Source organism: Pan troglodytes, chromosome 2, assembly GCF_028858775.2.
Source record: "Pan troglodytes isolate AG18354 chromosome 2, NHGRI_mPanTro3-v2.0_pri, whole genome shotgun sequence".
Classification (NCBI taxonomy): Eukaryota; Metazoa; Chordata; class Mammalia; order Primates; family Hominidae; genus Pan; species Pan troglodytes.
This window is the reverse complement of record NC_086015.1, coordinates 91,251,524-91,278,500: the sequence shown is the minus strand read 5'-3', so window position 1 is coordinate 91,278,500 and position 26,977 is coordinate 91,251,524. Positions and strand designations below refer to the sequence as shown.

At 37.0% G+C, this 26,977-nt stretch overlaps 1 protein-coding gene across 2 annotated transcripts in view; it reads left to right on the top strand.

Moving 5' to 3' along the window:
- VGLL3 (vestigial like family member 3) overlaps window positions 1-26,977 on the top strand; it is a 50,530-nt gene that overhangs the window by 14,789 nt on the left and 8,764 nt on the right. For both annotated transcript variants that reach the window (XM_054680809.2, XM_001134745.7), the window contains exon 3: window positions 7,278-7,811. In XM_054680809.2, coding sequence (XP_054536784.1) covers window positions 7,278-7,811 — 534 coding nt within the window. The remainder of the gene's footprint in view (window positions 1-7,277; window positions 7,812-26,977) is intronic.

Sequence of the window (26,977 nt, the reverse complement as noted above, 5' to 3'; positions counted from 1 at the left end):
ACAATTGTTACAAAATATCTTATTTTACATAAGGTGATAACAAAAGCCCTGTGTGGCACAGTTATGTTTGAGCAGATAGCTGAAGGAAATAAGAATACTCATCATGTGGTTACCTAGGGGAAAGTAATTCTACACAGAAGGGACAGATAGTGCAAAGGCCCTGAAGATGGACTGAGCTTAGAATATTCAATGAGAAGCAAAGATGCTGGTGTGAGGTGAATGAAATGCAAAGTAATAGGTGGAGAACAGATGCTTTAGAACTTTTTTTTTTTTGAGACGGAGTTTCGCTCTTGTCACCCAGGCTGGAGTGCAGTGGTGCGATCTCGGCTCACTGCAACCTCCGCCTCCCCAGTTCCAGCGATTCTCATGCCTCAGCCTCCCTAGTAGCTGGGATTACAGGGACCTTCCACCATGCTCAGCTAATTTTTGTATTTTTTTGGTAGAGACGGGGTTTCACCATGTTGGCCAGGCTGGTCTTGAACTCCTGACCTCAGGTGATCTGCCCGCCTTGGCCTCCCAAAGTGCTCGGAGCCACACTTACAGGTGTGAGCCACCGCGCCCCACTGTTTTGGAGCTTTTTACATCAGTTTTTCAGCGTATACCAGGAGAACACAGCATGCGCTTCAATTTTCATCTCCTATTCTCCCACTAAGTCTACAAATACCATATCTTCTTATGGTGCCTCATTTTTTCTGATGCTCACAACAATGTGTTTCTATGTGGAAAATCTGAAATAGATATGCATTGAATGATTAAGTGACTGAATTAAATGAACCAATTTCATACCATGTATCCGGAATTAGAAAACAAGAGTCTTTAATAGAAAATTTCTTGGTAATAAGTTATATGAACTCTTTGGGTACAGTTTTTTTTTAATTTATAAAATAAGGGGGTTAAATTAAATAATTGGTAAAAATATTTTCTTCTGTAAAGTTCTGTAATTTCAAAGGTATTATTTGCTTTTCTTAGATCTTTGTCATAATTGTCTTAAGTTGTGAATTAGTCAGATTTAGATAAATATATAAAACTTGTGTAGGATTTATAGGAAAGCCACAAACGATAATTAAAAATATAGAAAATGTCTTAAAGAAGAGGTTCAATAAAATGAGACTCACATTTTTATTCTCATAAAATGAGAGAGTTGGTGACAATTTAATATTAATTGGCAAAGCTACACAGGATTGGAAAATACAGTCTTTGGAGTCCATTTGTTTTAGATTCATGTTCCAGCCTTTACCTTCTGGTTGCAATGTGATCTTGGATTACTAAATTGAAATCTCTTACATCAACTTCCTCAACTGTAATATGTGTTTATTGATACCCATCTCATAGAGTTATTGTAAAGATTTTTAAATAATGTATATGAATGATTTAGCATAGAGCTTGACTCAAGATGCTAAATGAAAGTCAGATGCCTTTTCTCTCTTCCTTAAGTAAGTTTCCACTCATTTGACACATAGAAAACAAACCCTGAGCCTTTATCCAGGAACATTGTTTTCTGGAACTTTGTGTTTTTGGTACAAAACACAGAGTCTTAGATAATAGTAGATACTAAAGGCTAATGATAATGTTAGTGGCCATGGCAATGATGCTTAGAAAGGAACTGCTGACCGAGTATTAAAGGGTCTAGTTTACAGCATAAAGTTATTACAGTGCCACAGAAGTGCTACCATGCTACAGACAAATTTAATAACTGAATCATGTTGGACTAAGAATATATTTACATGGTAAATCTTTAGACAAAGAATAGTGTGTCAGCTAATAATGAAATAGTGGTTATACTTTGAATGTATATCTCCTTGATGAAGCTAGGTAAGTTTTTTTAGGTGTTTTTCAGCTGTAAGGCAAACAATGATAGGAAGTATATGTATTTTACTTGGCACAATGTCTTATCAGTTACCTCTAATCCTGCTATATATTCTAACAGGGTTGAAAGAATTTCATTTCTTTCCATTAAGAAAACCTAACTAGCTGGGCGTGGTGGCTCATGCCTGTAATCCCAGCACTTTGGGAGGCTGTGGCCGGACAGATCACCTGAGGTCAGGAGTTCGAGACCAGCCTGGGCAAAATTGTGAAACCCCATCTCTACTAAAAACACAAAAAATTAGCCAGGCATGGTGACAGCCACCTGTAATCCCAGCTACTTAGGAGACTGAGACAGGAGAATCGCTTGAACCCGGGAGGTGGAGGTTGCAGTGAGTCGAGATTATGCCATTGTACTCCAGCCTGTGTGACAGAGTGAGACTCTATCTAAAAAAAAAAAAAAAAAATAGAAAACCTAATGAATATGATTGTTCCCTTATCTCCATACAAATATATGTTTATTGATACCCTTCTCCTAGAGTTATTATAATGATTTTAAAAATAATCTATATGATTAATTTAGCACAGAGCTAAACATTGGCTTCAAATATGCCTATGCACTGATCTTTACAGAAATGAGTCTGTGTGTATCTGTAGAAAAGGGCAGGAGTTATGTCAAGCCATAGCAGAGTAAATCACTGACTTAAAACCATACAGAATGCTAATCTTACTGATATTGCAGTTGCAAAGAAAATCATCTGTTGGCTCATTGATATACATAGGGTCTGCTTGGGCAATTCATTCTCATGGGAAAAAGCTCTCAAAATATATACGAAACCTAAATAGTCAAATGGAGAAAGGAAAAGGAGGGCCTGTCTGATGAGCTGGCTGATACTGGAAATGAACAGAATGTCCATAGGACCAAGACATGGGGAAAAAAGTGAGGCGTGACTAATCTCACCCTGCTGCCTCCAAGGAGTATCGGCCTCTGACATCACCCCTTGAAACTCTCATTGTAGAGTCACAAGGCCCATTTTGAGCAACTCTAGAAGAAAGTAACTAGAAGGCAATCTTTGGACATAATGGTAATGCATAATTACTGAATGACAGAAAACACTGGAACACATGTCATTTCACTTCTGACCCAGCCATTTATTTTTATGGGAAGAACAACAAGAGAATGGCAATGAAATTACAGCAAGAACACTTTAGCTTAAGAATTGAGTAGAATTTTGTTTTTTAACTGATATTAATAAAAAATGTAAAAATGTTACCTTTTAGCATTTAATAATGATATTTTAATCAATATTGATTCTAATGTGTTTTCTGGAAATTTTTAAGATGACTTAGAGTTTCTACAACACTTCATTGTCCCATTTTCCTTTTAATTTAGTTTTTGTTATTTTCAAAATTAATAAGCTGTATCATTCTTTAAATTTTGAATCTTATCTTTCTTAAATTTTTTACTCAGAGATTTTTTAAAATTTTTTGGGGGTAATGTGCGTGTGTGTTGTTTTTTTTTTTAAGAGACATTTAGAATCAGTGTAAAAAGTATCCCACTATTATGAAATTGAAAGAAATACCTGGTATACCATGTTGGACTCTTTCATGTCTTTAAGATATATTTGCAGTCTAAATCAGATAGTGAGATTATTAGGTTTGCTTTTAGTGGATTTTATTAGACAATGTATCAATATTATCATTTTCTTTTTTGTCTAGAAATAAACTCGTGTGTATGTATGTGTGAGTAATATTTTTAACCCCAAATGAAAATTGAGCCAAAATTATAGTTGGGCATTTTGTATGTGTTAGACTGTCAGTGTCAACATCATCCAAATATTGGTTAACATCACCTATATACCAGGTAATGTTGAATCCAAACTCACCATATAGTGTTAATAGCATAAAGTACTGTATTTTCTTCACTAACCTGAAACGTAATATCACATAGAAATAGTCCATGCAGTTTTTCATATGTCTTCTTCATCCAACAAATGTGGCTGTGATTAAGTATTCATAAGAAAAGAATCATGTAATGAAAAAAATTTACATACATATGAAATAAGCACACTGGTTCTCAGGCATGAACTAAGCATATCATCTCTTCCTTTGTATCAAGACTTTTTTTTCTTAAACAAGCAAGACACCGAATAGTGATTTTGAAGTATAAACTTCTTCATAAACATATTTTCAACTCAATATTGTTTCAATTGTAAATGTAACAGGTTTTTTTTTAAAGGGCTGCATAGATCTTTGCAAACTTTATATTCATCTCAAGAGACATATTGACTGGGAAAATATTAAGTTCCTTTTAATTTTATTTTTCCCTGGAGCATTTTAAAACTTTGTTCAATCTTTATGGAGTGCATTTTCAAAAATAGATTTCTACTTTCAGTAATAATGTCTTCACTAATCATGGTACAGTACTTCATAAATAGACCAATAATATTTTTGATAAATAATTCATTCATTATTCCCATTTGCGCATGCATATTCAAACTGCATAAGCATCTATAAAATAAGATTGGCTCCATGTACATATAAATGAGACTAAAAGCATACAGAGAAATGGTATATACTCTCCGTACTTTTGACATCTTAATGGTGGATTTTAATAAGGGGAATTCTATATCTCTGGCACGTACTTGTGGTTGGGGCTCAACGGTTTTCATAATAGGATTCTAGCCCCTCGGGAGATGGAAGTTAGGAGCAGAATGAAGGCTTTGGTCCCAAAGATGGGAGTTGTGAGAGCAAAGTGGCAAATGTGTGGTAGCAAGGATGAACTATGTAGAATAAGGAGCCTCTCTAAACTCTGTGTATGGGTTTTAAGCTTTAAACATTGATGGCTTTCATTGTGGGTATGACAGAAATATTTTACAAATGACCATCACCTAAGGCAAATTGAATTTTCTTCTTACAACTTACACGACTTTCCTTCTTGTCATTAATAGTATTTTTCATATGTTGCAAAGAGACGATTGTTAATTCAAGAAAACATAGTTACCTCAATGTCAGTAAGGCTGATTATAGGTGGTATTTTTGGATACATTGTGATTTTAACAAAGTCATTCAATTAAAAGTTTCCTGAGGTTGTTTGAAGACTTAAAGTGTGCAGTTCCATTCTTTGCCTTTTGAAGAACATCATTTCCTAGATTTCCCCGAGTGTTTTGAGATCGATGGAGATGTTGTGAGAGAGGGAATTGACTGTGAATAGCTGTGTGACCACAGGATGAATGGGATGAATGGTCATGATCATAGCTCTGGTGCCCAGCTGAAGGGGAGAGAATAGAAGAGCTTGCAGTGCTGCTGCCACAGCTTTTAGGGGAGAGGAAATGTTCACACACCACAGTAATAGCCGAATTATGTTAACCAAATGATATATGTGATGGTTGATTGAAGTTTTTTAAGCTTTCCCTGAGGCAAGAAAACTATGGCCTGATATTTATAGAGAGAACATAGATAATGTCAGAGTTTTGAATATTCTTATTTTAAAATACTTCTTAAGATATCCTCCATTCATACCCTTCATTCAATGGAAAGATCTAGCAAGGTTCTTTTATGTGGAACTCAGTATAAAAATACTCTCTTAAATTTCCATGACTAACATCTTTAGAAAATGTCTTCTTCTGTAAATAAAAATAATCCATAGGGCACTTCACAGACTGTTAGCAGTATTAAGCCATAGATAATTTGAACTAATGAGTTCAAATACTTCATTTTCTTAGTGAAAGAAAGTAAACCATGGAAAGATCAATGGGTCCATATTGGGTGATAAAATGAGATAGGGTAAGACCTAGGATCAAAGCCGGGCTCCTTGGTCTCCCAGCCCAGTGCTTGTTTAGTTATACAACACTGTAGGCAACAGGCTACAGGTGGAGGCACTGATCTTTCCACAAATGGATTTGACTGTGTCACTTACTAGATTAAAACCCTTCAAAGCCCATTGAGACCCTGCCACCTCAGAATAGAATTTACATTCAGTACCATGGCCAGCAAGTCTACACCCATCTTGGTCCTCATTTCAATAGTCTCAATTTTTCTGTTGCCACCTTCTGCCTATGGGACTCTTTTTGTCTTTCAAATGCTGCTGCTGTCATATGTGTGTGTGTGTGTGTGTGTGTGCGTGTGTGTAATATATGGCCTTTTCTTATGTGCTGATCCATTTGCCTAAAGCTTACTTCCCAGGGCTAGCCCCCACTCAGTCTGTCAGCTTCCACTTATCACTCTCTAAGCTGGGTCGGTGCTCTCTGTGCTTCCTGTTGGGAGAATACCTACCATGTCACCTTGCACATGTCTGTTTTTACTTATCTATCCTTCTGCAGATTGTGACTAAAAATGATGTCCATTTGGTCATCCCTGACGCCTATGTTTGATACATAGTAGGTCGTGTATAAATGTGTTATTATGATTGAGTAGGAAATTGAACTGATGAAAAGTTAGGGGATCGTTTTCTTTCTTATTCGTCTCTAAGTGCTATTCTTTGATATTTCCCTGTCCCCAAAATACTTCCTCAAATCCGTGACCTCTACTTGAATTTCCTCCACTCATCATTTCCATAGGATCTTCACCAAATTCGAGATGTTGAGGTTCATAGTTACAATTGTGCCCTCTTGTGGCACTTTATGAAGAGGCCCAGCCATTGGCCATTTAGGCCACCTGGCTTCAAAGCCTAGTCCCATTCTTGCCATCTTAAGCCTTAGGCTTCTTCTCTACTGGGATTTTCTCATCATGGGAATAATAATAATAACTACCCCATAGGCCTGGAATGAAACTCCTATGAGATTATCCATGAAAAGCCCCTGGAAAAATGTTGGGCATTTGATACTGTCATTAAATATTGACCATTTTTATTCTCGGTCTAGAGACTCCCAGATCTCCACAGAAAATAAATAAATAAATAAATAAATAAATAAATAAATAAAATGAGGTTGGAATACACTCTTCTTAATGGAAAATGAGTGTTAGTGAGTATAAGTAATTGTAATCTTACTTCCATTGTTACCTTCGGCATTAAAATGTTTCATTTAAATGAAAATTGTATTTGCATTTAGAAGTTGGTAAAAATGATCATGTCCAACTTATATAAACCTCATTTATGGCATAAGATTTCTTTACCAGTGAAGTGGGTAGATATGACCTCCTCTTAGGCCTAATGGCTGCAGGGTACTCAGAAGGAAATGAAATTTTTCAATCCTCAAATTTCAAACCTTAGCACAGACTGTGACGGCATAAGCCAAGCAAAGCAAATGGAGGGAGGCTCATTTAACACTTTGGATCTTGCACATGGACCCATTGGCTTGCGAGCCCAGAGGCCAACCTGGTATCAATTCACCCCTGTTTGGGGAGAATAAGAGTGCATGCTAATTTGACTGCTTGTAAAATATTATTGGACAATTCGAGTGGACAATTAGAGGCAAGTCTATCCCAAAACTGAGTCTTATGTTAATAATGTTTTTTATTTTCTGTCTTCTCAGACAGCTCAGCTCTCTCAAGCCAACGGAATAGTTTCCCAACTTCCTTTTGGACCAGCTCTTACCAGCCCCCACCTGCACCTTGTTTGGGGGGAGTTCATCCTGACTTCCAGGTCACTGGACCCCCTGGCACCTTTTCTGCAGCTGATCCCAGTCCTTGGCCGGGACACAACCTGCATCAGACTGGCCCAGCCCCTCCCCCTGCTGTGTCTGAGTCCTGGCCTTATCCTTTGACATCTCAGGTGAGCCCATCCTACAGCCATATGCATGACGTGTACATGCGGCACCACCACCCTCATGCCCACATGCACCACCGCCACCGCCACCATCATCACCATCACCACCCTCCTGCTGGCTCTGCCCTGGATCCATCCTATGGGCCTCTGCTGATGCCTTCAGTGCATGCGGCCAGGATTCCTGCTCCCCAGTGTGACATCACAAAGACAGAACCGACTACAGTCACCTCTGCTACCTCAGCATGGGCTGGAGCCTTTCATGGAACAGTAGACATAGTGCCCAGCGTGGGATTCGATACAGGTAAGCTGCTGGATTTCTTTCTTCCTATAACAAGATAAAGTTAATTTAAGAAAGGGTGGAAATTTGTTTTGAAATTATTTTTTCTTATCTGTAAAGTTAAACTTTACCAACATGTTTACGGAACCTAGCCATTTTGCAATAATTTCTGCATTCCTGCAGAAACTGGTATGACTAGCTCATGAAATCCAGCCTGAGAAAGGTCTCAGAGCTTTTCTCTCATATCTTAGGCTAGTAGTCTGTTCCTTTGAAATGGAATCTCTGGTACCTTCTGTTTAAAAAGAAATGAGCCCATTATTTAAATCTCCCATGTCTCTGAGCATTATACCATGTGTCAGGCCTAACAGAATTCAGAAATGGTGCACTTCAGTAATTTTTCTTTCCTTCCTTTTTTTGTTAGGCCTTATGTATGACTTATAAAAACTGCTTTCTGAAATATAGTCTATAGTGTAGCCTTTTGAACAAGAATTAGGGAACATATTTTAAAAGAATGATTTTTTTTCTTCATTTTCTTCCTCCTCTCCCCTCTTCTGCCCTCCGTTTCCTGACTTTATCCTCCTTTGCCTTTCCTTCTTTTCTCTTATTCCTCCTCCTTTGTTCCTCTCCTCTCTCCCTGTCTCTGATTTAAATAATACAAGACTTAAAAGACTACTATAAAATTTATATTCAACAGATTTAGAAACGAATAGTAAGGAAATGATTTCTTCACAGAGCATTCATCTCCTCTCTGGAATTCACTAGTTCTGAAGGTTCTGTGTTAAATGTCTGAGCTTGATTTTTGGACCAGACTGGTCATATTAATAGTATTCATAGTTCTGAGCTCATGAAATCACAGGCATCAGAGCCCAAAATGACAAATTGATCATTGCATCCCTAGAGTCCAAAGTAGTGGGTCCCAGGTTCTTTTGCTAGAACATTTTGTGGCACATTGGAACTCTCTTTCCAAAAGCTTAAAGAAATTCTTTCCTTCCTTAGCTTTTCTGTAGTGTGGAGAACCCTTAATCATGTGCTGGTTCACAACAAATAATTCCCCAGAGTCATAAATGCTCAGCTTTATTTTACCTCTCCCGTGACATGAGTGGAACATTCTTATTTTGGTTAACTTTTCTCCACTGAGCTTTCCATTGTTGATCATTGCCCCATCTAACCCATTTCAGCTTCCTATTGAGACTGTGTTCAAGCTGCTTTTCTAAACAAAGTATCAGGGGACTTGGTAATCCCTCTGCAGAAGCGTGTGTGATGGCACAGCCAGCACAGGCTTCCCTTCTTTCTTTGCCACATACTAACAAAATAAAGACAACTTGGGAGTCATTTGATGCCTGAGGCCAGATCTTATTAGAGTTCCCAATTTGGCAGCTGCCTTCATGGACAGCAGGTCTCAGGAGGCTCTTCTCTGTTTTATGTGGTACTTATGTGGCAACAGTAACAATGCTCTTAGCAGGCAAAGGGTGTGTTCTTCCCTCTATGAATTCTACCAATAAGGGGGGAAATGGATGTGATTATTGCTCTTTCATTTTGAGAGCCTACTTTTGTACTTGTTCACTTTGGTGTGAGCTTGATTCACTCACTTGTTACAGAATTTCAGCTTGAAATAATCTCATCAAGATGAAAAGCCATTCTCACACCTTTTGGAAATAGACAAGAGGGTTTTTGTTTCCTGGAAATTCTTGAGAGGACCCAGTTGGATATCATTTATAATAATTCTTTATACTTACAGAGCTATGAATGAGCATTTATTACTCACAATATAAGGCACTACCTGGGGTACTTTATATATATATATACACACACACTATTACTTTAAGTTCTTAAACTAAATCTGAGATAGATCTTGTTAGTTTCATTTATGAATAAGAAACCTGAGGCTCAGAAAACTACTTGCTTAAATTGCATTGTTATGTGTCCAAGCTGAAGTTTGAACTAAGACGTGTCCCTCTCTGAGGGATTGCTGGGATAATATCTCCTTGTATAAGTAAATCAGGTAAAATTAGGTGAATTCGACTATTAAAATGGTTAATAGTGAAAGATGAAGGTTTTCCTATTGCATGTGTGGCATGCTGCCCTTTGTCAGTGTGGGTTTAGGACAGTAATCAAGATTCGTTTCATAAATTTTGACCCAATTGAGAAAACAAAGGAATCATGAAAATAAAGATAAAATTATTAGCATAATCATTGATCAGGCAGAATTGGAGATTCTAGATTAGACTTAATGCCACAGTTAGACCTCCTACTGCCTTCAGCTAAATTTAGATTCTGGAACATGCAGTTCTGGGGAAATCTAGAGTTCAGAGAAGATTCCCATAGACACCTTCCTTGTTATACAGCTTAGAGCTCCGTTACTGTGAAGAGACTGATGATTGCTCAGATTTGTCTCTGAAAAACGTAATCTGAGGCCTAAGCCTTGGGCAGTTTCCCTACAAAAGGCACAAGCAGGAGGACAATGCACCATCATGCATCGAGGCTGGCCCGAAAAAGAGACAGTGGGAGGGGCTGAGCCATATGTGGTCATTTTATTCTGCTAAACTCAGATATAATGACAAATATTACATCTCTCTTTCTTTGGGAGGAGTTAGAGAGGGGTGTTGTAGGTCAATTTTTCTAGGAAACAGACTCTGAGACTCAGATTTGCTTGTAGACAATTTATGGGGTAATGTTCTCAGGGCAACATCTTTGGAGAATGAGAGATTTGGGCAGAAGTCTCACTGATGAAGTCAATAGAGGCCTGGATTCTACAAGGAGCTCTGGAGTGAGATGGTTCTTCATAACTGTTCTGCATGGGGTCAAGGGGGTTGGGCTTTTACGTTCCTGAATTGACCATTTAGAAGTTGTGATCTGCCTCTGGGAAGGGGACATGATATTGGGTCAGGTGGGTTTGTTCAGCTGAAGGCAATTCCCAAAGAGAGAAGCAACCGAGAGTCAGGAATTGCCAGCAACAGGAGAATAAATGCCTCGGTCCTAAAGGGAGAGGGATCTGGTTGCACACCACACTGTCCTCTAAAGAGGGACAGCAAAGGGGTAGTAGCCACTCTACCACTTTTCCAACTCCTTTTAAATGAACAGAAGTTTCTGCCTAGTAGGACCAAGCTAGGAAGGGGTAGCAGAGCAGTTGAGAACAGTGAAAGTTGGGTCCCTCTGTGTAACCTGTGCCACATTGGCCTGACCATACAGCCAGAAACAGTGACTCAGCTGAAAACTCAGCATCGATATTGGGTGACTACTGAGCAGCCAAGAGAAGAACCTTCATACAGTCATAAAACTTCTCAAAGTCCAGGTGACCGGGACCATTAAAATATAGGTCATTTTCACATCCATTAGAAGATAAATACATTAAACCAACTATTTTGAGAAGAAGTCGGTAAAAACATGAAATTTGCTTTCTTTCCTTTTTTTTTTTTTTCTTTTGATGGAGTCTGGCTCTGTTGCCCAGGCTGGAGTGCAGTGGCGTGATCTCAGCTCACCGCAAGCTTCACTTCCTGGGTTCAAGCGATTCTCCTGCCTCAGCCTCCCGAGTAGCTGGGACTACAGGTGCATGCCACTATGCCCAGCTAATTTTGTATTTTTAGTAGAGATGGGGTTTCACTATGTTGGCCAGGCTGGTCTCGAACTCCTGACCTCATCATCTGCCCACCTTGGCCTCCCAAAGTGCTGGGATTACAGGCGTGAGCCACTTGCACCCGGCCTAAAAACATGAAATTTTCATTAGTAGAGAAATGATGTCTTAGTGCTTTCAAGCTGTTATAATAAAATACCATACACTGTGTAGCTTATAAACAACAGAAATTTACTGTCATAGTTTTGAAGGCTGGGAAATCCAAGATCAAGGTTCTAAAAGATTTGATGTCTGGTAAGGGCCTGTTTTCTAGATGCCCATCTTTTCATTGTAACCTCAAATGGTGAAACGGGCAAAGTAACCTTCAGGATCTCTTTTATAAGGGCAATAATGCCATTCATGAGGGCTCCACCCTCATAACCTAATTACCTTCTAAGGCTCACTTTCTTATACCATCACCTTGGGGGTTAGGATTTCAACATCTGAATTTATTTGGAGGGGAGTCATAAACATTCAATTCATTGCAAATAATTTAATAATTTTGGGTGCATTTTTTCATTGTATCTACTTAAAGAAATTAAGGAAACCTTGAAATCTAGAAGGTTGAACGTCATATAACGTGTAGTGACAAATAGAAGTTTTATAATATCATGTATGGCATAATCCAGGGGTTAGCAAAATTTTTCTGTGAAGAAACAGATAAAAATATTTTATGCTTTGCCATGCCATACAGGTCTCTGTTACCACTACCTAATTCTACTCTACTCATGTGGTACAGAAACAGCTATAGACAAAACATATATGAAGATGGTTGTGTTCCAATAAAACTTTATTGGTTGGTGCTGAAATTTGAGTTTTATATATTTCTCACATGTCATCAAATGCTACTCTGCTTTTTTTCTTCTTTTCTTCCAACCACCGAAAAATTCACTCTTGCATTCTTAACTCATGGGTATACATAAACAGGTGATGCTGAATTTGGCCTGTGGGTAGTTGCTGACCCTCAGTATCATCCCTGTGTATAATTTTTATCTTCTACACACATTCATGCAGGTGGGTGCATGCACTCCCTCAATGAAAATTATCTTGAAGTGTATATCCCAACTTTTAATTGTAGTTACTCCTGGTGAGTTAGTGGATGGCATGAGCTTTGAAGCCAGACTACCTGATTTTGTCAGCCCAGCTCTGTCACTTACAAAAGAAGCAGACTTTGGACCAATGACTTTACCCTCCTGCTACTTCAACTTCTTTATCTGTAAACAATGCCTAATAGGATTGTTTTGAGATTAAATTAGTTCATGCAGTAAAGCATTTACAAATATACCAGGCATATAACAAGTACTCTGTAAATTCTAGCTATGTAAGAGAAGATGGACAGACTTACACTTTATTTAACTTCTAAAAATTTATTATTTAGATATATTTCACAATAGCATATGCTTCACCAGTTTAATAAGTATAACTGATTGGTCTTATAATATATTCACAATATTGTGCAACCTTCTAATTAGAGAACATTCCATCACTGTAACAAGAACTCCTATTCCTCTTAGGAATCACTCCCAATTTTCCCTATCCACTATGCCTGGCAAATATTAGTCTACTTTCTACTTCTGTGGATTTTCTTATTTTGGACATTTCATACAAATGGAATTATATGATATGTGGCTTTTTGTGTCTTTTTTCACTTAGTGTAATGTTTTAAAGTTTCATTCGTGTTGTAGCATCTATCATAAAGTCATTCTTTTTTGGGGCTAGGTACGATTTCATTGTGTGGATAATACCACACTTTGTTTATGCATTTGATGCATAAGCAAATGAATATGGACATTTGTTTTGTTTCTACTTTTTGGCTAATAGGAATAATACTGTGATGAACACTCATGTACAAGGTTTTGTTTTGTTTTGTTTTGTTTTGAGACAGAGTTTCACTCTTATCTCCCAGGCTGGAGTGCAATGGTGAGATTCTTGACTCACTGCAACCTCTGCCTCCCGAGTTCAACCAATTGTCCTGCCTCAGCCACCTGAGTAGCTGGAATTACAGGCGTCCGCCACCACTCCCGGCTAATTTTTTGTATTTTTAGTAGAGAGTCACTATTTTGAATAGTGAAGGCTGGCTTCCCTATTTTGAATAGTGAAGGCTGGCTTCCCTATTTTGAATAGTGAAGGCTGGCTTCACTATTTTGGCCAGGCTGGTCTCAAACTCCTGACCTCGTGATCCACCTGCCTCGGACTCCCAAGGTGCTGGGATTACAGGTGTGAGCCACTGTGTCCAGCCCTCATGTACAAGTTTTTAAGTAAATGTGTGTTTAATTCTCTTGGAAATATATCTAGGAGTAGAACTGTGGGGTTAAGAGAACCTCACTTTTTATTTTATATATTTCTATATTTTTTGAATTTTTTTCAAAGAGCATATATATGCAATTTTTAAAATATTTAAATTTAAATTTTTATTTTTTAAATTTTTTTTTAGTATTTAAGTTGTTAAGATTCATTACAACATATTATAGTAGAGTTTGAGGTTTGGTAGGCAAAACTGCCATAGGAATGAAGTAAGGTGGTCCATTTTTTCCAAAGGGCTGAGTGGTGGTGAGGAGAGTGAGGTGCCTCTGGCACAAAATTTAAAAGGTTCCATACTGTGAGGGCTGTGCAAGTGTATGCCACCCCATATTTTGCACCCAGGGCTCCTTATTCCTCTAACCTCTGTCTTGGTGTTGCTTTGCTGTCATGCGAGCTCACTCTTACTTTTTGCTCCCTCTGTTGAACAGGTATTACATACGGGTACCTTGAAATGATCAGTATGGTATGATCATAAGTCATTTGTATTTGCCCTCCACGTGAAAAATGCTCATCTTTACCAAGAGGCTGTTATCACAAATCTCACATTAGGCTTTTTCCCTTTCCTTTATCAGTCTTTAAACTGAGTTTCATGGGTTCCATAGGAAAAATACTCAGAATGTGATAATACGGGCTTAATTGAAAAAAGAAAAGATCTATTATCAAATGAATTTATTTACATTGCCTACCATATACCTCTTAGAGATCACAGTTCCCTATGGCATATAAAATGTTTTATATATTCTTCAGTAAAAAAGCATTTTAAATTGTGTTTAGCAGGAGATTGTTTCACTCTGCTTTTCTGATGAACACATTTTTTGGGGGTGTACTTATTAACTTCTCATTTAGCTTTGTCACTTCTGCATAATAGAAGCCATAGTTTTCAACTTTTGTGGATGACTTTCACCTTACATTAAGCTGCGTGTAACCTAGGTTAACAAGGGTAGTTGGGGCCAGAGATAACACCTAGAATAGTACAATGAATAAGGGAGGGTCACAGGATGTGGAGGACTGATTTCAGCTATCTCAGAGCCCCTTTGTGTGTAAGGAAGGAGAGAGTTAAATGTGGAAATATTTGTGATCGTGTACAACATATTACCAGGCATTCACATGTGAATGCAAGAATATGTCTCTTCTTATCTTCCTCAGATTTTTTAGTGATAACATTAAGTAAATTCTGACATAGTTGTCCTCTTTTAGTGGTCATAATCATTCCGGGCATTTTACTGAAATGTTGTCATTCTTACTTCCTGTTGTTGCCAATAATTTACCTAATGTAAGACATAAAATCTTGTACATTCCAGCCAAGTTTAAATTAATTTTTCAAGTGAAGATTTATTAATAAGGGCTTTTTACTGAAATTTAAACTTGACTTTCATAATTTCCACTTCATCCACTTTATTTAAATGTACCAAAAACAAAAGTAGTCATGCTTTGTGGTGTGACTTCTTTATAAACACAAGCTGCTCATGGCATGAGATTGTATTCATCTGTAGATCCACAGATTTATTTTTCTTGGGATCCCTCATGTTATTTTAGCTACAATTTTGTTATAAATATCTATTTTTACTTTGATGAATGTCACAACAATGCAATATACAGTATACATAAACAACTTAGAATTGAGGTATTCATATACTTTTTACTACAATATATTTAGGTAACCTAATATTAAACAAACAAAACAACATCATATGCATATATATATATATATATATATATATCACAATTACTTTTGCATAACCTAATATTTCGCAGGTCCATGAAATCTAGAGCTTAGAGGGAGTAAACATATGTTGATGTACCTTTTGCCTCTCAAAAAAACTAGGCATTAATTTGCATAAGTAGCCACCTAATAGTGGATTTTATGAGTGAGTCATTATATGAGCTGGCCCCAAACTGTGATTATATCCAGATATTAAACACTATCTGGTTCATCTCTTACTTAGCAAGATACCTTTAGATACAAGTGAAATCAAGACTGTGTGTCACAGACGGGGACAATGGTTATTTGCCAGACAGAGGGAACAAAACTACAATAGCTACTAGTCCACAAATTACTTGCAAAGTACAGACTGAGAAGTTTGCCATAAGCACAGGAAGTTGTTTCTAGTATTCTCTCTGAACAGACTTTCATAGCAATAAACTTTACTCTCTAATCTGTGAATGAAGTTTATCTGTTAAGAAAACTGAAAAAAATTGTTTGAGGGTCTCCATTTTGATATTAGATAGGAAGAGCTGGGTACTACAGAGGAAGTCAGGAGTAGATAAATGTCCTAATCTACGCTTTTCTCTTCATGGACAGCTTGTGCCTGATGATATCATAAAAACAGAATCACATTAACTGGTATTCCGAATTATTTATGGTTTAAGGCCAGTAAACTATATTTAAAAACAACATTCTGATTTAATCTGAATATTCTGTGAAAGGGACATTATTCACAAGTGACAAAAATTATATTTTAATGGGTTTAATTTCTCAAAATTGTTATATACTATTCACTTTGGAACATACTAATTAAACTACCTTAGTGTTTAAGATTATGACGGTTGGCACTACAATGACGCTTTATAATGAAATCTATTAATTAAAAACATAAATATCTTGGTTTTGTTAGGTACAGGCAATACAAAAAACCGGGTGAGAATAGCGAATATACTAGAGAAGCAAATGGAGAGGCAATTTCTCTCCATGAAAGAGAGATAGATCTATTTACTTCTTACTTTTCCATTTCACCTGTAAATTTGCCAAAACTTAACTCACATCTCAAGACCTATGATTTCTTTTAGGTGGTCTGGTGCTAACCCACCTGGGTAAAAATCACTAGTTGCATGAAAGTTCTACAAATAACCTTGCTAAATAACACACTTTAAAAGTTACGATATGTTAATTTCATTGGGGTACTAATGTTATTAAAGTTATGGAGCTTTATACCCAGTAACATCTACAATACCCAGTTACATTTACAAAAAGGACTAAAGGAAACCTAGATTTACAACTCAAGACCCTTGAATATTTACTAAATATAATAATGCTCCAATTCCAGGCTTTACAATGAAATGGAGATGAATCATTAGCCTCAATAATAAACAGAATAGTTTGATTTATGTTAAAATATTAAAGCACTGTGATATTTTTCACCCTAAAGATGAGAGAGCATCAAAATATCATATATTGTAGATGCTCAACTAAAAATAGTTTCCTTCCTTCTACTTCACTTCTTCTCAGGGAGCATACATTAGCCATCTGAATTCTGAGGACTATGGCATTAGGGATTCATTGAAGCCTTTCCTGACAATATTAGTAATCTGTATAAATGATTAGGAAGTTATGAAGATGTTTAAAAATGGTATTAAAAATATAATAGGCATAAAAGTTTACTTATAATCATTTGATCTCAGTATGTAGGCAGGTAAAATGACATTTCTATATGGAAGCCAGCCCTAGGACTATATGATTTTTTTCCATCTCATTATTATGGTTCAAAAAAGATTTATAGAATTTTGTGTACCTACCTTGAGGGCATTATCTCAGCTAGGATAGTTAGAACATCATAAAGCAATAGGTGCAGATTGTTTTTAAAAATACCAGGCAGAATGTTTATGAATAATGGAAATACTTTTTCTGGACTTTGTTGTCATTATTGAGTTTATGATGATTTGGTAACAATAAAAGTTTTTCTAATCAACACCCGATTGCTTCACACTTTCTACAAAACTTTTTCTTTTTCCCTGGCATATGTCATAAGCCTATTTTCCACTGAGGAAAAAAACATCAGAGTTATGTTAAAATATTTACAAACTCTTGATTGGTGTTAGTTGTGTAGGGCACGTGTCCAGAATGACAATTTCATGACCAGAAGGGTAATGGAAACCATCTTTGAGATGCATGCAAAACGCCAGGAGATCCCAGCCTGTGAGATCTGCATGAAAAGTAACTGGATGATGAATAAGAGGGGAGAAATGCATTCCAGAGCATTGCCGTCAGTTTCAAGTATTCAAGCCTGGATGCTGCAGGACCTTAATGAAATTCCCCTGCTCTCTGAGAGCCATGTAGCTATCATGCCCATGGGCTTCTGTGGGCTTTCCTCCATAAAATGGTGCCATAATGTCACAATGCCTAAAGTATGGGGATTTGCCTCAGATTCTTCTCCTACTTGGTGGAACAGGTGCAGGAGCTTTGTAAAGGTGTTATGTTTTAGGATGTGCTTGCATAATAATACAAATAGTTATGTGGTGTAAATTTGAATCATTGTAAAAGACGTCTTGGTAAGAGAAACTGCTATTTCTCATATATTGCTGGTAGAAAATTAGAGTTTTAGTATTTTAAAGAAGTAGACTGGAAAATGTAGTAACAGTAATACTTTTCATAAACTTTGGCTGAACATTCTTACTCCTATGAGTCTACCTCCCATAAATAGAAGCAGCAGCATATGATATGTGTACAAAAATGTTTATTGCGACAATGTTTGCAGTAACAAAAAAAATGGAATTGAGCGATGACCATCAAGAGGTGGGATCTATGAGTGAATTGTGTTCCATATGGTATTGCTGACTGAAAAAGAAAAGCTCAAGAAAAGCACATATATGTCTTTTTTGGAAAATAATAACAAAAAAGTGTGCATATTTGTCTGTATCATACGTGCACGTACATATCATTCAATGAAAGCAGAGAAGACTAGTTTGTCAAAATGTGTTTTCTTTTGGGGCTGCAGATATTGAGGTCACTAATAGGAGTTTGAGGAGGAAAGAAGGAGAAAGACTTTAGAAGAAGAATATATATACATGTTTATTTATGTACATATTTGTATGTATGCATTGAAAGAGAGAGACAGGCAGACAGGGAAAAAAAGAAAAGAGATATATTAATTTTATTAGTAATTTATTACCCCCTCCCAAATGCACTTAGGGGCTCATAAAAATCCTGGTCAATGTAGGCATCTTTAATATTTGCAGAGATGTAGAAATTCTGTCCAGATATATGTAGGGAAAAATGGGACTGAAACACAGATTCTGCATACATATCACCACTTATTAGCTGCATTATGTTGAGTAAGCCTATAACCCCTCAGCTCCTCCTCTTCCTTAGATGCAAAATGGAGAGGACACTTCCTCCCCTGACACAGCTGGGAGAACCCAATGAGATTGTGTTTTCTAGACGGTGATACATGATACAGAATGAAAACTCTCATGGTTCTGAATCTGAGATACGGTTCATTACGACAAAAAATTAATTCACATTGGAGGTTTGAGGCATCCTGAAGAATTGAGGTGCAAGCTGTGAATGCATCTGTCATTTTTATTTTGTCTGTGTCTGACTTAATTATTTCCTGTTCTTGAAGATTAGCTGTGATACTTGTTACAGTTAAATTTCCTGATAGTAGTGTTTGCTGATATTGGCCGTGCAGTGAAAACTAGGTGCTTTTGTATTGATTGGGCAGACAATGGAAAAGAAGATAAAAATATTGCGGGGTTAACATCTTCAAGACATTTTTATACATTTGAACATTTTCCCTATCTAGAATACCCTGCCACGTGGAATGAGAGGGTACTAAAAATAAAAACCTATCCCATTATGCTTACGTATTGTTGAGATATTTATTCATCCCTGGCACTCATATAAAACAAAAAAAATTTTAAGTACAAAAAAGGAAGTTAGACTATGAATTAAGCTCAACAAAACTTCAATAATAAATGCTAATCCTTAAAAGTTGCAAATCTAATCAGTTTTTTTAATCTTAGCATTAATTTTATGAAGGAGTTTTAAAGCTCCTTTGCCATATAAATTACTACATAAATTGGAGAGCATCCCTCGTTATCTTAAGTATTTTCTTTTTTTTTTTTTTTTTTTTTTTTTTGAGACGGAGTCTCGCTCTGTCGCCCAGGCTGGAGTGCAGTGGCGCGATCTCGGCTCACTGCAAGCTCCGCTTCCCGGGTTCAGGCCATTCTCCTGCCTCAGCCACCTGAGTAGCTGGGACTACAGGCGCCGCCAACATGCCCGGCTAATTTTTTGTATTTTTAGTAAAGACCGGGTTTCACCGTGCTAGCCAGGATGATCTCGATCTCCTGACCTCGTGATCCGCCCGCCTCGGCCTCCAAAAGTGCTGGGATTACAGGCGTGAGCCACTGCGCCAGGCCAAGTATTTTCTTAAAAACTGCAAGCAAGATTAGGCAATGCCATCATCTTTTGACAGTTTTCTTAAAGGAGTTGTCATCAACTAGCTGCGGTTGGAAGGTGGAGACTTTTTCAAAGTAAAACTTGTCTTCCCAAAAGAAACTGATGTGCTCACTCACTATAGAAGGAAGCCATAACTCGCAGGTTGTCCTGATATGACTCTCAATAGAGAACGACACAAAGCATTGGAAAGCCTGTTTCAGTGGTCAGGTTCTTATCAGCAAATAATACTTTCAGCTTTGCTGTTTCTCATCTGTCATATAGGGGTGCATCTAAAAGAACAGCTCAAATGAAGAAATCTGTTTCAGAACTTGTTACCTGACAATTTTATATCCGTTTTCGAACAGTCTGCAAAGATTATATAGAAAAATTCTATATGGCCTGAGGAATTTACAGATACTGTTTATTCCCTTTCAGGCTGCCTAACTATTCTTTTCTTGTTCTCTTTATCAGTAATATAAGGTTTCACAAACAGTTGTCTGCAGGCAACATGTTCTGAATTTCTTGGCAAAAAGGACTGATGAGAAGCAAAATATGCTAGGTATTTTTTATTTTTGGGTCACAGTCTGATATGCTGGGGACTTAATTCATAATTTTTTTTAACACAAGTATGTGTTATAGTGTTTATTTTCATGCCTGGTCTACTTGAGCACTATTAGGTGATGCTTAGCATCTTCATAATCATTGAAGCCCTATTTATGTTTACTTGAATTGGACAGTCTCTTTTGGAAAATGTCAGAGAGCGAGCTTCTGTTCATGTCACATAAAAGTGAGATGAGGCCAGGCACGGTGGTTCACACCTGTAATCCCAACACTTTGGGAGGCCAAGGTGGGTGGATCACCTGAGGTCAGGAGTTTGAGACCAGCCTGGACAACATGGTGAAACTCCGTCTGTACTAAAAATACAAAAAATTAGCCAGGCATGGTGGCACACACCTGTAATTCCAGCTACTGGGGAGGCTGAGGCATGAGAATCACTTGAACCCAGGAGGCAGAGGTTGCAGTGAGCCGAGATGGTACCATTGCACTCCAGCCTCTAGCCTGGGTGACAGAGTGAGACTTCGTCTCAAAAAAAGAAAAAAAAAAAAGAGAGAGAGAGAGATGAAAAGTTTCTGATGTCAATGCAAGAATTGATATATATGCAACATATCTCATTCTAATGGAATGCTTTCCAATATATCTTGCATTAATAGAGAGATTGATTACTTATATCAAATAGGCATTAAAATGCAAGTTTATTTCAGCAGTTTCTAAGCATCTTTTGAAAATTTTGGAGTAGTAAATGTTATAAGTCATACTCCTAGGTATCATGTTTCCTATGTTGGTGTTATGTCCTTAATTACTTTTTTTTTGGGTAAGAAATGGATCCAGATTAGCTCTTTCTTTGATTGGATTATCTGTTTTCTGGACTGTAAAGCTGTCACTGCATAACCTAGAAACCTCTTTAAAGATGCATGTTTGGCTACATTTGTTATCCAACAGATGTCTGGATAGTTAGAATCTCTTGAGACTATTATAACTTGTGGTTTTGGTTACAATAAGTGATCCAAGCTTTTTTTTTTTTTTTTTTTTTTTTTTTTTTGCTTTTGCTCCTCTCCAGTTCTGGGAGAAAGCCTGTAGAAGAAATTACAAAGAGTATTCCATTTCATTTTCCCCACTCCCTTCTTCCTTTCCTTTATTCTTTGTCTCCAGCTTCAAAGTTTCTTTATATCTGCTTTTGAAATTGAAGTCACCAAATTGGTAAGCAGTGTCTAAATTCCATATCGTTCTGTATAGTCCCCAGCTTCTATCACCCAAGAGGTTATTGGCCACCTTGACATTCAAATTTTGAGACTGGTAAATTGCCACTATGATAAAAAAAACTACCTAACTCTATGATTCATGTTTTTTATATATGTCCACAAGGTCAGTTTTTAAACAACTGGTTCAGATTTGTAACTTTATATCCTGATGCTTTAAGTACTTGCCAATTTACCTTCCAGCTATGCATTTTAATATGCACATGTCTGAGGAAGTGGATGTCGCTAAAGGCAAAGGCTAGAGATTCTGTGCACAGGAGAGTTTGTGGTTTTTGGAGGGAGGTGGGTACTGAGAGAGCAGAATAAAGTGGCTTGCTGTCTGGGTCTGGGAAACACCAGCAAGGAGAAACACCTGGGTGGCTGAACTTTTGTCACCTGCAATGTTTGCCTCAGGTGAGCAGGTGCTGTACTTCTTAAAACAACATAGTGGATTATGGTTTTCTAGTAACATCAGCTTCAGTGGGTTTTACATTTCTGCCCTATTTTGAATCTGAGCTTAAAGACATTTTGACAAGTTCAGACAGTTTTTAACCTCATTGTTTCTGACAATACTACTACGTGGAGATTTTAAGTGAATTCTAAATGTGCCTGCAGAAAATACCTCTATAAACAGAAAATCTCCTCTGCCAGAAAATTATTATGCTGCCATGCTAGGTATCTTTTGTAATGATTTTAGTGTGCAAGAATTGTAATTATAAGAGAATAATTGCACTTAAAATATCATAATAAATTTAATCTTTGGTCTGGTTTAAGAAAATACACTTTATTTGTGATTACTTTAAAAAGAATTATTGTTCAAAATTTGCATATTAAATATGGAGAGAAGTCATCAAACTGGCAAAAATATTTGTAATACATGGGAAAAAATGCTAGTATACCTAAAAGTATACTAAATGCTAGTATACAAAAAGCATTTAAAAATCAACCAGAAAATTACTTTTTAAAAAGCATAAACATGTGGCCAGAGTTAAAACACAGAGGAATAAATGCCATAATCGGACAATATCCAGCCTCACTAACAGTGAAAGAAACTAACATTAAAACAACTAGATACTTTTAATCTATAATATTGATCATAAATAGGAAAAATATATAAATATGGGTACAAACTTCCTAAACACATTTAGCCACCACAATTAAATATGTAAATGTAAATGTTCGTATGCTTGGATTCAGCAATTATACACATGTATATTTTTCTAAGAAATGTAACTTGTAAATATTCACACAAGTAACAGCAACTTTGTACACCCGTGTGTGTGTGTGTGTCTATCTAAAAGATGTATATTTATAGAGAATTGGGTAATAGTATACTATAGAATAAATATTGTGCAGCCCTCCAAAAGGATGGGGTCGAGCTACACATACAGACCTGGAACGGTTTTCCAAGATAATACTGCTGATGAAATAGGCAAGTGGTATGTGTATATATGTAGATTGGGTACACTTAGCAAATTGTCTGATGATAGGTGATATTATGTAGGCTTTTTACTTTCTAAATACTATGTAACTTGATTTTTAAGCAAGAATTCCATGATGTTTTAAGAGTTTTAAAAATGTTTTAAAATGTAGCGCCTATATATTAATCTTGATATTCACCTGAAATGAAATCACAGTTCTCAGATTGAGTAGCCTTCTCTCTTACATTTTTCTCTTGCAAGTGTTAAGGTCCTACCCTTACACAGATCTTATTTAGAAATTCTTCACTAGTATTTAAAGTGATTGCTCCAGGGCTCAGACAAACAAATGCAATTGTATGATCATTAACAATGATAATTTCATAAAGTAATAGAAAATAGTATGACTGTCTCTTGCACCTTTTTGTGATCATATGTCAATGTGTCAGTGTTAGCTGTCAAGTTGCTGGTGAAGTTTGGATATTTTGATGTAGCATCTGACACAGTGTTGTATGTATTTAACTTTGTAATAAGTATTTCTTATCTTTATTAAAGGATGGATGAAAGGGGAGATCTATTTTTTAAATATAGAAATGTTACCAGGTTCTTATAGTCTAATAGTAAGCATTCTAATCCACATGGCTTCTTGACTTTTAATATGTATGAAATGAAAAGTTTACACTTACCCATACAAATGCTATCTTTACTTTTAGGTCTTCAAAGTTTCTACACACACTTTCAGGCTTTATGTTCCTATTTATGTTCTCTTTTTTTAATCAACAGCATGTTTCCCATTGTATGGTTACCTCTTTTATCTCCCGCAATAAAATTAATTGAAAGCATATTCAACTTACTTAAAAGAGCCATGATCAGTGGTGTTGTCAAATGACTATGCTTTCTCAGAAGTAGAGCATGTTTATTTAGTGGGTTATGACTCTGACAAACAAACAGTACCTAAAACTCAGCTGTATATTAGTGTAACGTTTTTTGTTACCCAATGTTTATTTATTATTTCTATCTAATGGTAGAAGACTTACCCTCATCAATTATGTTTATTCTTAGTTCAATCCACTGGCAGCTCCATTATTCTCAGTTTAAAACAAAATCCCATTTGAATTGAAAGGTCTTCTCAGATTCTTTCCTCATTTTTTTCCTTGGGGTTGCCTCTGTTCCTAGAAAGTTATTCACGTCCAAGTTAAAAACTGTCCAGTTGATAAGTTGTTGTCTGCTTTTTGGTTCTGTCTTTTCATTCTTATCCTGGACTGCTGTTTCCAATATACCCTCCTCCTCTAATCTGTTTCTCCAGCCATTCTCCATACAATATTCTTTTTAATGTTCTTTCTAATAATGGCCTACTCAACATGGCCTATTTGAATTCAGTTCCTAGTGTTTGTGATCCCTGCAAGACGCTCATCTGGGGTGGCCCATGCTATTTCTTCTGCTGTGGGATACCCACATCACAGCTAATACTGACAGGACCCCAGAATTCTCACTGAACTGTCTCCTATACCAATTATGGGGAACACAGGCGAACTTTAAGATTTTTTGTTGGGGGAAAAACAGGGTTTGAAGTAAACTAAAGAGGGGGAAGTCTCTAGGCTGTTCATGCTCAGACCTACCATGTTGCCATTTCTATTTTCTTATTTCTATAGCATTTTACAAGAGGTAGATCTGTGAAGCTGCTGCCTCCCTGAATCTCAGTTAGAAAATGAGTCATAATGCCTTGTTATGTACAGTCAGTGCTGTGATCTGAATCACTACATCTCTCCCAAATTCATATGTTGAAATCCTAGCCCCCAGGTACTGGCCCTTTGGGAGGTGATTAGGTCATGAGGGCAGAGCTTTCATGAATGTAAATCAATGCCCTTATAAAAGAGATCTGAGAGAGATCTCAGGTGATCACACAGTAGAAGGCACTCACTGTGAACCCGAAAGCAGGCTCTCACTAGACACCAAATCTGCTGGCACCTTGATCTTAGATTTCCCAGCCTTCAGAACTGTGATAAATAAGATTTGGTTATTTATAAGCTATCTAGTTTATGATATTTTGGTATAGCAGCCCAAACGAACTAAGACTGTTTAGAATCTTCAAATTTTTAAGGAAAATCATGTTCTCATCCTCTTCCTTGACCAAGACTTCTGACTTACCCATATGCAAAGGTTTTTTGTTGTTGTTGTTTTTATATTTTGTTGTTGTGGTGGGTGTCTTTTTTTTTTATGTTTTTATTTCCTTTGCTCTCATCCTGGCTCTGAATATATTTTTTCCTTTTCTTTTGGTGGTCAGGCAGTAGTGGTGTTGGCATTGAAGTAAGGAAATGGGTCTAAGGACTCTCAGTTTCTTTCAGGCTTTTGTCCTAACTGAATTTCAAACTCAAACTCTGGAGTAAACAATTGAAATCTTTGTTTCTTCATTCATTTCTGACAACCGCCTCAAGAGCCAACTGACCACCCTATGTTTTTAAAGTTCACACTGGAGAAGTCTGGCAGGGGGTGTGGTGGTTAAATTAAAGATACATATAGAGAGACACATCAGTTAAATATGACACATCCTATCATACCACTGAAGTGGTCTTCATCAAAAATGTAACAGACTACTATGCCATCATTTATGTCATCTTGGGAAAAGTGACAAATGGAGAATTTTTAAAAAATCACCGAGGGCTGTTTTGTTAATCTTCATATGAGTTCTGTTAAATCAGGGTGTTTCTAAGCAGTGCAAAACGGAGTATAATAATCTGTTAAGTTTTCCTTGAATTGATTTTGTGATAATTTTGACTTAGGCTACAGCCAGTATAACTCATATAATGTGAACACGTATATTGTGGTTAAGACCATTGACTCTGACATCAGAACACCTCTTTTAAAATCCTAGTTCTCTCACTTAATAATTGCATAAATTCTCTTAACTTAAATTTTCTCATTTGTAAAATGAATATTATTTTAGCATGATTAGGAGCATGAAGTATGATGTTTCATATAAAGCACTTAGCACTGTGCTTAATACAATCATTAAGGCCCTAAGAAAATGTTAGGTCACTTCATTTTTATGATTTTTTTTCCTTTCTACTGAAAAATCTCACAGTCTGAACAATAGAACTAAAAGAAAATGGCTACTATAAAGAAGGTAAGCAGATGTGATTTCAGACAGCCAGTGGGGAAATCTCAGGATATGTTATGAATTAATTTCAAGTAGGTTTGATTTGGGTAAGTGAGGAAGCAGAAAAGTATGAATAGGAGCAGAACCTGTAGCAGAGTGGATTTTGTTCTGGCAAGAAAAATCTTGGGAAATCCCAAATAAATGTAGACCACATAAGATTCATGGGTTAACAATTTTGCCCCCCTCCACCCTCGCTGGGAAAAACTAAATGTACTTGTTGACTCTTAATTTTTCCAATCTACCATTACCAGTTGTCTTAATAAAAAAAAATTGTAGCCCTGCTTTTCTTTCTTTTCTTTTTTTCTTTTTTCTTTTTTTTTTTTTTTTTGAGATGGAGTCTCGCTCTGTCACCCAGGCTGGAGTGCAGTGGCGTGATCTCGGCTCACTGTGAGCTCTGCCTCCCGGGTTCATGCCATACTCCTGCCTCAGCCTCCCGAGTAGCTGGGACTACAGGCGCCCGCGACCACGCCCGGCTAATTGTTTGTATTTTTAGTGGAGACAGGGTTTCACCGTGTTAGCCAGGATGGTCTCGGTCTCCTGACCTCGTGATCCGCCCGCCTCGGCTTCCCAAAGTGCTGGGATTACAGACATGAGCCACCGCGCCCAGCCAGCCCTGCTTTTCTTTTGCAACTTATTAGTAGGGTTTTTTGTTTGTAGTTGCTCATTTTCTTGTGCTTTACATATGCCTATTTTGAGATTTACAAATATGAATGCCTGGTAATTAAAGCAAAATTTTTTATGTTCCATCACGAAG